Here is a 13,291-nt window from a genome sequence, read left to right as displayed (position 1 = left end):
GCTAGTTTCATTTTTCAAATGGAGGCCTAGTAAGTCCCTTTAGAACAAGGACACTCAGCATAGGCACTGGGTAGGTAATCAGTAACTGTCTGTCATTTATTAAGTAGCCCCTCCTGTCACTACAGTAAAACCTTAAGTGCAGCCAGGGGTCCTTCCTTCAGATGTCTGACATCATGGGATATTTAGTAAGAAAGCTTAATCCCTATCTGTAATGCTCTTCTAAAAATTTAGGACAGGGTGGGTCTTCAATATCCTACAGTACCCTTTGATTGCTTTCAGCAGACGCCTAACCGGTTCTATGAATCAGCCCTATCTTGGTGGCCAGTTAGTGCAATACTCTGTGAACAGTAACCCAGTAAATCAGACTCAACTCTTACCCAGAATGTACTTCCCAGTATCATACAAAAGAGAGACGGTTGTTAAAATTTTCTCAATGATTCTGTATCCAGTTGGTGTGAGCAAAGACCCCCAAATGCTATTACACTCCTTAGTGATTAAACCAGATGGAAAATAAAACAAAAGAATTCACAACTCATGTTAGACTGAATTGAATGTCTTTAATTTCACACAATGAATAACATATGAATAGGATTAACTTTTTTTTTTAATAGTTAAGTGCTCTATACTGTGCTAACCTGATCTGGTAGCGAAAAAGACTGAGCTTTCTTTTAGAAAAAAATGTTTAAAACCCAACATCTAAGACCATGGAGGAGCATGACAGTAAGCATGCTAGATGTATCTACGCCTCAAATAACAGCAAGTCCATGTTCATTTTAAATGTACAAAAATGCTTTATGAATAAAAACTGTTACAAAAAGAACATTTCAAACAATGTACAATTTTCTTGCCTCTATATTCAATAAAATACAAATACATTTTTTGTTCTAAAATATGTTTACATACAATCAAAGTAGAACATGCAAATTACACTTTAAAAAAGGCTTTTAAAAACCACTTATGAATACAAACTAAAAATTAGCCAGCACGACTTGTAAGACAATCTTGTGCCCCATTTTTTCTTTTGAAATATATATGTACATATTTAACACATCATGTGCATTTATTATTATTTAAGAAATAGATTTTTTTTTTAAAAAAGGAAGAAAAAGAAAGACACCAATCTAGGGTGGAACTGCCCTTCCACGTTGACCAGTTGGCAGCTCCTTTCAATTTCCCCCCTTTAGTGTTTATTAGACCTGGGCAAGTGGGCAATAGATATCCAGGAAGTTTCTTCCTTGGTTGATATGTGCTTCTAAGACTGTTCCCCAAATGACTGAGTCCAACAGGGAAGGAAGACTCATCAGTGGGGTGAACTCTCCAAGAAACAAGAGGCAGAGAGGACCTTGTATTGTGGAAAGAAACTTTAAGAAACACCAAGAAAATGCTACGGTATATTACAGTTCGAGTTTCTAGGCACTGTGATGACATTATCTGTAAGCTCTGGCATTTGGACCACTGTGATACTATAGGGTAGTGTTAAGAATAACGTCTATATTTATCTACTTTTACATAACGAGAAGGACTGAAAATCCTGCAACGTAACACTTAAATGGCTTTTGAGGCATTTCAGCTTCTGCCACCCCTCTCTCTCCATGCTGCAGTTGGTATTTAAAGGCTTTGGAAATATGTGTGTAGACTTTAGACAGTTCCCAGGTAAATCTTTCTAGTGATAGGAAAAAGATATTCTCCAAAAGCTCATTATCTGAATATTGTTGGGTAATAAGCTAGGAGAGGGATTTTCTACTTAAGTCTTAAAACCAAATCCTTTATGATCTGCATGTAGTACATCACCTTATACTATAATTCTGTCACCACTTGCTTATCATATTTATAGACCCAGCAATGCGCAGAACACAAATTCTGACTGCCATTGAACATGGCCTCCTAGTCCGGACAGCAGCCAAATTAACATTCTAATCTTCTGCCAGCCCTTAGTCACCTTCTCTGGGCTGTCAGTGGCTGCTGTTTCCTGGTCCTGCCAAGTCACAAACCAGCCCCTGACATGCTTTCCCTTCCTTTGACCTTTCTTCTTTGGGTTTTAGCCAGAGCTGGGCTATTTGAGGAAGTTAAACTTCTGCTCCTCTCATTTGAGATGAGGGGCGGAAGAGCAAGTAGCTCTTCCAGACACTTAGTCAAGTGGATTAAAGATCCATCATCACCTTCAAGGAGGCTTTTGTATCTAGATTTCATCCTTTTCTCATCACTAACCAGACTCCTTACAAGTGGGTCCGCATCTGCTTACTGAAGGCAGGTAATCCAGAAAACAAAAGAAAAAGAAATAAAAATCAAGGGGTTTCTCTTATAATGAAATATTTTGTGAAGCTGTATGTGGAGCACCATGTATCCCAAAAGACCTCTTCTCAAAAAAAAAAAAAAAAATGCAGCCCCAGAAGGCAGTGTTGGGGGGCCAGAGACCTCCACGATCAGGGTTGGGAGAGCTGGGTTTTCTTCCTAGCTCTGCAACCGTCTGTAAGCTGCATTGGCCCACGGCAGGGCTGAGTTTGGACAGGTGGGGAGAGGCCAAAGGAATTGGGGGTAGTTAGAGAATAAGAAAATGGTTGTACTGATGAGATGAGTTAGGTTAATGGAAAGCAGAAGAAAAAAATAATGTGATACTGAGGGAGGAACTGGGTGGTGGAGAGAGGAAACTAAGTAGGTGACTGAACTTGCTTCCACCTCCAAGCGGCTGTTTAGCATGCCTCAGCTTTGGTCCTCTGCAGTATTACAATCTATTCCTAGGGTCATACAAGTAGAAGATTCGAATTTAACTCACATGACCACTATAGACCAGAATTCACGTGTAAGTTGCAACTCTGCTGTTAAATCTCCTGAAATATCTTTCAGACCTTTGGAAATTCTAATGTACCCCAAAGCTTTTTTGGAATTTCTCACCTACTAGAGGTTAATGTCAATTAAACTTTGGGTCCTTATTAAAGAAGTTTGCAGAGTGCCAGCTCATCTTCCTCTGCAAGAAGATTGAGTCTGCTTATATACGTGGTTGGAGAGATAGTACAACACAGGAAGGAAGAAGGGCAAACGAAAGAAAAAAGGAAATGATTTCAAAACCCAGTAAGAAGAGAAACCTCTTTATGGCTGAATTGGAATGAAAACGTTGCTGTTTTATAGCAATGGTGGGGTGAGAGGGACTAATTTAAACCTTCCTCTCAGGTGACTTTGGAACCACTCAGATAGGGCTTGGGAATGACGAATTAAAAATGGCTGCTTTGATTTTGCTGTTCAACTTGCGTGAAATGCCAAAGGTCAACCAAGGTCACAAACTGAGTATCTAGGATATAAGCTTTAAAGTAGAGGGGAATGCAGTCATTTAAACTTACATATTGCTAGGATTAAATGTGATTGAACTAGTGGGCAGCAAATGATGTGAAGTCCATGGTGACAGAGCACAAGAGTATGACTACGTGGGTAATTTCAACCAACTCTTGGTGCCATAACGCAGCAGTAATGTTTGCAAGCATATTAACTTAGAATTTAAAAATTTACTCACATAGATACCCCATCACTTATTCTTTTATGTTGCCAACAAAAATCCATCTCTCTCTAAGGAAGTAATATTGTGTTCCGAAATGATAATACAATTTCCAGCTGGTCCCAACTTCCTGTAAAGAAACTTAATTTGGAGGTAAACCAGATATTCTAATTCCCATTAGAAAATTTAATTCTCTCTCTCAGTGTCTCTTTCTATAATCTACCATGCCAGGTGTTTGATGTCTTGGGGAAGGTAAGGGGGAGTGAGGGAGGAAATTGAAAATACTTATTTGAAATTTCCACAATCTGACTTTTAGAAAACATCTACGGAAATGGAATTCTTCATATTCATTCTGAGCCTGCTTAACATATTTTATTCGGGCTGTGGAAATGGATAATAGAGATGGAATATCTGTCCACGCTAAACCAATGGCTAGAGTACAACTTGGATGAGAAATGTACAGCTGAAATTGACCATTTAAAAGACGATTTGTCACACACAGTTTGCATCCATGCAGACTGATAGATTTATAATTACATTATGTACAATAATGTTTTAGTTTATTAAGGCAACCACAATTTGGATACTTTGTCCAAGGTGGCTTGATAAAATTGAAGTGGTGATACCCTTTGAGCATTTTATTTATTTATTTTTCCAGATAAGAACACTTACTCCCATTTGCTTTTAAGAAATAATTATCAAGGGATAATGGACTTCTATTGTGTTTTTGTTTCCTTTTTTTTTTGAACAACCTATGACAATTATTTGAATGAAAAAGATCAGGTACCAAGGCATTGCTAGACACTTGTCTTCTGGTGGGTCTGGGGTTTCAGTTTTTGGTGGTTTGTCAGTTACTCTATTTGCTGTGGGGTATTAAAACCATTTTATTCTGCCTATGCTCTGCTGACATGTTTTAAGTATAAAAATAGCCTGGTTGACATCTGGGTCAACATATCCTTGGCTGCTCTGCGTCACTTATTAAAAAGGTTTTATCAATACTGAGTATGTTTCACAACGATTGGGATTCAAAGCCAGGTTCTTGGAACAGCATGCCAAGGGTGAACTTTACAGCACAGGTTAAGGATTACATTATTCAAATGTGTACCAAGAATAAAAAAAAAGGCAGCAAGTAAGTTAATGAAAAGATATATGGAAGTACAATGGGCAAAGGAAAAATAGGAATAGACAATGCTAAAAATCAGTGTATGTGCAATAGAAGAGGCACACAGAACATGAATGCGGGTCTGAGGTCGCCTATCACTAGAATTCCACCTTCTCATCACACAATTCCATCGAGAAACTGTACGGTTAAGGGAAAGATTCAGGTCACCTGAAGATGACGTTGGTACCCCAAAGCTTAGCAGAGCTTGAAAATCAAAAGAAATAAAAACCAATTAAATGGAACGGGTTACAGCAATGCCAGTTGAGCAATTTGCAGCTTTTCTCCCCTTGGAATGTTTCCTAATTGAGGGTGTTTCCCTTTCGATTTTCCTGGCCAGCAAATGAAATCGGGAGTCGGGGGCGCACCTTGGCAGCGGGAGGTCAGGAGAGCGCCACCAGCCTGCTCCTCCTGGGGGCCTTCCGCTCGCCTGCGGAGGATCCAGCCGTACTGAAGCGCCGCGTGGTGGGAGCTGCGGTGAAGCTCAGACAAGCTTCTTCTGAAGGTGTCTCCCTGCTTTGCTTTCCCAAGAGCTCCTGATGGCTCAGCCCCGTCGTCTGGCCGGATTCTGCCTGCCCGGCTTCTGGAGAGAAGGGCGTGGGTGTCCCTGCAGCGGGGATTCCGCCCCCGCCCCGGCTCACTGCGCTTCCCACGTGTCAGTTCCCTAGGCCCCAGGTGCAGACGCCCAGACCCGCCCTAGGGAAGGACCTCGCTCTCACTCCCTCGGGACTTCCTCTGCCTTTTGGCTTTCACCTCCTCTTCCTGGGGAAGGGGCTGCTGCGGGGGCGGCTGCTGCGGGGGCTGAGCGGGGGCCTGCGGTTTGTGTTTCCTCTTTCCGCCTCGGGGGGTCTTGGGTAGAGGGGGTGGCGGGGGTAGGGGTGGTGGCGGCGGTGGCGGCAGGGGCGGCGGCGGTGGCGGGGGCAGGGGCGGCGCCTCCCGGGCCATGTGGATGACCGCCTCGATGGTGGCCATGATGGTGTCTTGGCTGGCGGCGGGCTCCAGCACCAGCGGGCTCAGGCTGGGCTTCTGGCCCCTTTTGCTGGGCAGGTCGATGCATTTTTCCAGCACCGGCATTTGGTCTCTGGAGTCCTCATCGAACTGGGTTGGCTGCTTCCTGGGACGCCCGCGCCTCTTCTTCACGAAGTTGTTGCCTGTTTTTGATTGTCTCTGCAGCCGCTTGGCCTTCAGGATCTTGTTCACGTGGTCCAGGTTCTTCTTGGTGGACAGGATCTTGGTGTAGTTGCACATCTTCCGCACTTCGCACTGGATGGCTTCGATCTCCCGCCGCTTGAACCTCTTCTTCAGGGAGGAGCCGACTGCAGGAGGGGAAGAGATAAGAAAGTGAGCACAGGATGCAAGGTGCCTTCAACTCAGCCTCTTCACTGACAGCTAGCATTCTACTTGGCTATAAAGATTATGGAGAATTAATGCTATGGGTATGTCTCCGTGCCCAAGATGCATTATTCTTTTTTCTTTATTAAAATAAAAACAAACATTTCTCAAATACTCATTGTGCATGCAAAGTACTTCTATTGACATGATCTCAGTCCTCCCAACAATTATGTGAAATATTGTTGCTTCCGTTGTAAAGATGTGGAAACTGAGGCTCATACTGTGGAGGTAAACTGGCCTAGAGCCGTGGGACTCAATGGCAGAATCACAATATAAATCTTCCCATTATTTCTCTTATTATATAGGTAATTTTTTATTCACCTTTTTGACATTTGATCCGATTCAATTTAGCACAGGATTAGACTTTCTCTTTTTGTAGGTGTTAGATGAATAAAAAGGCACGTGGGCCTCCATATCAAGCAGATGTACTATCAATCTCATAGAAGAGATGCCTTGGCCTGATCAAGGATAAGAATATGTAACTGAACCATTTTATTCCTAATCCTTCTCCACTGACACAGGGAGGCTTATTTCCTGGAGCACTCTAGTTATCATGGCATAATCTCGCTGTGCTTTTCCCCCAGTGTTCTGGACTAGTCAAGTTCCCTGATGGCATTCAGTTAACCAGGTCCTTCATAACCAGTTCATCCTCTGAGAACCTCAAGGGAAGTATCAGCCAGGTGTTTCTGAATCATTTACACTACCCCTACCAGGCTGGCGTTTGCAAAGAGCTCTTTTCATGTCCTGTTGGCCAGCTGCACCTCGATTTTATGAGCCGAACTTCTTGTCTCAGGAAGTCCTGCGCTGCTGCCACTAAATGGCCTTCAGAACTGCTTAGTTTTGAAGTTCAGACACCATAAAGCGTGAATGGCTTCAAGATATAGCCAACCATTCCTCCTGCAGATCATTCTTTCTCCTTGTGTTGGTCATGAGCAGGCACATGTGTGATACCTGTGTGCACATGCACACACACACACACACACAAATGGGCACATACACTCACACAGACTCCATGGCTCCACCTTCAAGGTGGCCACTCCCCCTGGCTGTTTATAAACATAAGAAGTGTGTCTTCACTGAGTTCTTTGCCGCTATGATTTACGCTGCATGTTCAACCCGAAAGGAGCCCACGTGGAAGACCTACGCATAGAGGGGAGTGTGTTGCATTTTATCATTTTGGTTTGTCGTTTCCTCCCATTATTATTTTTGTATCTACTAATAGAGAAGCAGAATAAATATCTTAAGAGAGAGGAGGAAAAAAGATGCTTAAAACATGGATACCATTCTCACTTATTCTTGGGTACTCCCACTTGATTCTTTCCTCTGCTTTGTCCCATTTCTCTCTCATGCTGTGCCCAGCACAGATTGCCAGGAGGGTTTTATTTGAAGTCATTTACACCCCCAGCTTCATGGAGTGGAAAGAGCTGAGTCCCACAGGCCAGGTCAAAATGTTACCGCTTTTGGCCAAAGGTCGGTAAGACTGACCGAGCAATGAATAACTACTGAATGATCTTTAAAATAAGTTATAAAGATCAAAATAGAACAAAGCCAGAGTGAGCTTCTGACTATAAAAATAAAATTTTTGTAGTTAGTTTTGTAAAAGAAAAAGGTTGCCTGGTTGTAAGTTATCAGAGGCAAGAACCAATGCCTATCTGTCTTTATGTCCCTCAAAGGGCCTAGCAGGGTGCCTTGTATATAAAAGAGATTTAAGAATTGTTTCTGGACTGACAAATCAGTCTAATCAGGCCTTGTAGTCGTATTCCCTAGAAGAGTTCTAGTTTGGATTTTTAAAGTGATCATTGCAAATATAGTGATACTAAAACTTAGCCCACCTTCATGTCAGTGACAGGTAATTTACCTTGTCCACATAGTTCAGGAGTCAATGGCAACTAGTCAGTAGTAATATTCCACAAAACTTGACACTATTCCAAGCAAAGCTTTCATTTACAGTTTGCCCTCTCTTTAGTTTATATCAGTCATAGAGGAAGCAAATGCTATGTGATATATTATATAAAATAGCATGAAAGAATAAAGCAAATCACCTTGCTGACATGTAATATAGAATAGAAGTATAAAGTAAATCAATTAGTTGGCAATACTGTATTTGACCGAGTTAAGCTTGATGGAAATACTCCATGAGCTGCAGGTCATTTGGGGAAAATATAACCAATGGATTGTCGCTCTATGTGCTGTCTTTTTAAAGTGAAATGCCAAAATAAATAAGTAAACAAACCCCAAAAACAAAATCTCCAAACCAAAATAAATAAACAGAAACCTAGCAGATAGCAGATAATTCCATATTCAAAAACATGTGCTGAATAATTTATTAAGTCTTTGCATTAAAAAAGGATTATGAAATAAAAATTAATTCTGATAGTGTAAACTACCAAACAATCCTAAAAAATGACATAACCAACTCTTTTGTGCCTACCATTCACATTTAGCAAATGTTAACTTTTTGTCATTTTTTTTTTTTAATAAGAAAACATTACAGATGGAGCTAAGTCATGGCTCCCTTCTCCATTCCTTTCCCTTTTTTCTATGCTTGTTTTAATCCTTTTGTTGCACATATATGAGCTCATGTTGGTAAAAATTAAAAATCTGAATCTACCTAGTATTGGTAATGATGTAAGAAACTAGGAACACTCACATACTGTTGGTGGGAGTGTAAATTGTTATAATCATTTTGCAGAGTGATTGGGCAATAACTGTTAGAGTTGAAGATGTACACATTCAGTGTCCCAGCAATTTCATGTCAAGCTTGCCTGCTTTACTCATATATATCAGGAGGCAAAAGTCATATAAGGATGTTCCTTGAAGCTCAGTGTATGATACAGAAAACTGAGAACAATCTAATTAATCAACTGTGATACATAAAATAATGCAATATTATACATCCATTAAAATGAATAAACTACACATAAATATATCAACATGGTTAAATCTCATTTAAAGAGTTGGGTAAAAAAGGAAATCACAAAAACATGTTTAAGTATACTACTTACATAACTTTAAAAACACACATACATCTTGAACTTTTATTTTATCTTCAGAGTCCAGTTGTGGAGGTTTAAAGTGACTGCTGTGTAGGAGATCAACTGTGAGTCAAAGATTTGGTGGATGACTCACCTACTACTCAACATCTACTTCCCCCCAAGGCAACCTCATAGAGTTTTATTAAGCCACTAGAGTAGGGCTGTCCAACAGAGTTTTCTAAGATGGTGAAAATGTTCTCTATGTGTGTGCTGCCCCATAGAGCCACTAGCCACTTGTGGCTACTGAGCACTTGAAATGTGGCTGGTGTGACTGAGAAACTGAATTTTAATATCACCTAATTTTCATTTAAATAGCTACAGTGTGGCTAGTGGCTACCCTATGGGGCAGCACAGATCTAGAACTACCTACCTTGAACTACAGAGGACAGAAGACACACAGGGATTCATTCAGTAAATTGTGGACTGTGGGAGACTCTAGACAAACAACCTGGTGTCTTCAACAAATAAATCGCAGGGCAGGGGGAAGATGAAACTGTGCATCAAAAGAGACTAAAGAGATAAAGGACCTTATTTGGATGACAATTGGAACAAACTCTTAAAAGAGATCATGAAATAAATGGAAATTTGAACAATGGGCATTTCATGATATTATGTAACTACTGTTAATTTCCGTAGGTGTGATATTTGCATTGTGATTATGCTTTTTGAGTACCTATCTTTTAGAAATGCATACTAAAATATTAATAGATGAAATCACACTATCATCTGGGATTCATTTTAAAATACTAAGGAAGGGAGGAGGTAAGTGGAAGTATTGATGAAACAAGATTGACTGTAAGTTGATATTGTTGAAGCTGAAGTTGATATTGATGGGTACATGAGGTTTATTAATGGTATTCTGTCTACTTTGGTATATGTCTGACATTTTCGATAACACAGTGTTAAAAAAATTATAAATAAGTGGCAATAAAACATCTTAAAATCTTAGGGCTGGACAGTGCTCTAATTTTCACCCTCTTGGGGCTTTATTTCACCTAAATATTTTTTGAAGAATAAGAGGAGATGTTCCCAGTGAAGGTCATGCATCCACCATCTCCCTAGAAGGCTTAGCTTGTAGCTGCCCTCCTGTTTTAATGGCACAGAAACATGAATGACTTCTCTGTGTTTTATGCTTTCACCAACTGCATAAATAAATATATGCCATGAGCCAATCTCCATTGATGGCATCAGGCATTAGGACTTAGTATCCCTCGTTCTTTTGCACATTACAGTCTTTAGGGTTTTTCACATCTACCAAACATCTGAATTTCATTTATTTCTCCTTTATGCTTGTTATCCAAACTTTCAGTTCAGATTTGTCATTCCTCTGTGTGAATAATAGCAGAGTATGGTACAGTAGAAATGATTCTGTGTAGAAGAAGCTGGAAAACAAGGTGAACTGAGATAAACCCCTTAACCCCTCCATCTCTGTTTCTTCATCTGTTACATTGGACGGCTGAACCAGATGCTCTTGGAAGTTCCCTAATATATTTAGTTTGCCGTAATTCTTTTCTATACTCATTATTAATTGCATCCCCAAATGTGGGGTGGCTTTCTAAAACATTTATTTAATCGAATAATTCTAAAATCTTAGTGTGGGGGGAGGAGAACTTCAGACTTGGCAGGGTTTGATATTCACAAATCTTTCCCCTTATTGCTTATGATTTCACTGTCCCTCTAAATGTTTACAGATTTTTCTCTCTTCAAATTGTTTCATTATTGGACAGTCATTTCTGGGCTCTTGCTGCAAGATTGATTCCATATTTGCTCTCCTTCCTATAATTGTCCTATATCTTGCCTGCTCTTTGTTAGTTTTAAAGAATAATTATTGAGTGGCCCAGGCAAAATGCAAATTCATTTCTTCATAACTCGGCAATACAAATTTTCTTTCAGACCCTATCTATATTTGAAATTGCCATGCAAATGGTTGAGCTGGTTTTGGCCCAGATCTAGACATTCTATCTTTTCACTCCCATTATCAGAAGATTGGCTCATCAGCATTCTGTTGATTTTGTCAAGTCGTTTATGGTAACTAGAGAATGGACTTAGCACTGCTTTTTGGATGCAGAATTTGTACATATAGTAGGCCCCCTGAGCCAAAGGCTAACAAGGCTTAGTTATATAGAAGATTCCCAAGAAATAGATACACATGTTTGTGGACTGTACTTTGCCCATGTACAAGACACATCCTATTTTACAAGAAAGCTTTGGGTGGATTGTGGAGGGAGGCAAATTTACTTCTAGATTCCTTAGAATTTTTCTTGCTGTTTGAATGTTCCTAAGGGGAGGTGGAAAGATGTTGAGGAAAGCTGAACTGCCTGGAGTTGGGGTGCATTTCAGGGCAGATACAGCTGGAATATCTTGTGCTTCAATCAAGGCGGAGAGTTGCAGTATGAATTGCTCTGTGTGCTGATACATGTTAGAAGATTCTCTGAAGGCAAAGGCCACATCTTTTTTTCTCTACTTCCAGAGTTCCCAGCACAGGCCCATTGATACAGCAGTACCTGATCTGGTGCATACTATGTGATCAGCAAATACAAGCTCAATGGCATTCAGTTGTCTCATGTTCTCTAATGTAAATCCTGCATTTTATTTATTTATTTTACTTTGTACTTCTGCTTGCCTTGGTAATGGTCTCTTATTTTCCTAATGCTGCTTTTTATTTTTAATGGGGAGAATGAGGCAACCTACCTTGGCATGCAAACCTTCTTCTTCCATCCTTAGAATTTAAATTAACCTTCTACAGTCCTGGCCTTAAAAGCTCTTTTGAAAAAGATGGCAAGTTGCCTCTGCTAGTGAGGCCTCTGCAAGGTAGGGGGCATCTGAGTTGCTGCTGCTTGTTATCAACACAAGTGCTACAGAACTGCTAAGTTTAAAGCAGTAATTTAGAATTAAGAGTTAGCAGATGTGGGGGATTTGTCATATGATGGTGTTTTCACTCTGTTCTTAATATCATCTTAACATACTTTGGGGTTTCTTTGAAAACATGACTAGCTTGTTTAAAGCATAGTAACTGCTTGACTATTCAAACAACAACTTATTCTTAGGGTTTTATTGTGAAAGAACTTTTTATCTCAGTTGCAGTGGCTTGAAGGACTCTGGTCTGTGTTCTGCTCCTATTTCACATTTTTTCTTGGGACAAGGTAGGAGAGGTGGGCAGACTGGCTGATGGAGAGGTGAAGCAGTGGGGTATGTTAAGTGTGAGTATGTTTATGTGTGTGAGCTCTGAAGTGGGCTAGGCCACCAAACAGTTAGTGCCCCAGGGCAGCTCTCTAATCTTCTCAGGAAAGGTGTTGGATTTAGAAATCGGCCTAGTGCTCTCCTGCCCCTGCCACCTTGCCCACACTGTTCACCTCCTCTCTGCCTCTCTAAATTAAACCAGCAGCTTCCCAAGTGGGGTGCACATTCCCTCCAGAAGAAGCCAGACAATTTACTGAGCTGCAGAAAGAACACATTAATAATTTGTATTTACATTATTTATATTTTACCTAAATAATTCTAATGCTTAATAAATGGAACTCCAGCCATGCCCTTACTTGTGCTGCCCATCAGATGACAGGTCACCTGTCACACTTGGGCATGAGATTCCTGGGAGGAGGAGAGGCCATGTGCATTCAAGGGGTTGATGGGGGATCTCACTGGCTTTCAGGGTGCTGTCAGTGTCCCATATTTTAAATTTGTAGCAGGCCAGCCCACATGGTAATTTTAGAAAAGCAAGACTTTTCAACAGAAAAAAATTTCAAAATACTTTGTAATGAGATGAAGAAGACCCATACAATACTTTATATACCACATAGAGTTCTGTTGGTTATTTCACACCAAACTGTACACATGAGTTGCCATTTTCAAAGATGAATTTGGCAGTTTTCTTGTACAAAAAGACAAGGGTTCCAAATTTTCTTAACTCTTCTAGGCTGTCAATGGGCTGTCAGTAATGTTACCCTGCAGATGTTAAAAAACAAAACACTTAATGTCCCTTTACAGTAAACTGGGCCAGAAAGTAACTGCTTTTGGAAAGAAACTCATGCTATAGAAAGAGCAGTTTTAGAAATTTATTGCAAATGTTTCCACCATTTGGCAATTTTGTTGCTGAAAATAATATAACCTATAAAATCCCTTTAATCTGCAAATTTGAATACCTTGCAAACAGAACTACTTTCGAATGAAGAGTTGGACTAAAAAAAAATGGACCATCTAATTGTTAACAAAGAGGATGCT

General features: G+C 40.3%; 1 protein-coding gene across 2 annotated transcripts in view; it reads right to left on the bottom strand.

Moving 5' to 3' along the window:
• Positions 1–537: 537 nt before the first annotated feature.
• Positions 538–13,291, bottom strand: part of SETBP1 (SET binding protein 1) — a 387,462-nt gene continuing 374,708 nt past the window's right edge. For both annotated transcript variants that reach the window (XM_031003701.3, XM_055368701.2), the window contains exon 6: positions 538–5,962. In XM_031003701.3, coding sequence (XP_030859561.2) covers positions 5,343–5,962 — 620 coding nt within the window. In that variant the 3' untranslated portion in view covers positions 538–5,342. The remainder of the gene's footprint in view (positions 5,963–13,291) is intronic.

Source organism: Gorilla gorilla, chromosome 17, assembly GCF_029281585.2.
Source record: "Gorilla gorilla gorilla isolate KB3781 chromosome 17, NHGRI_mGorGor1-v2.1_pri, whole genome shotgun sequence".
NCBI lineage: Eukaryota > Metazoa > Chordata > Mammalia > Primates > Hominidae > Gorilla > Gorilla gorilla.
The sequence above is the reverse complement of the archived record's forward strand: the minus strand, read 5'-3'. Positions and strand labels throughout refer to the sequence as shown.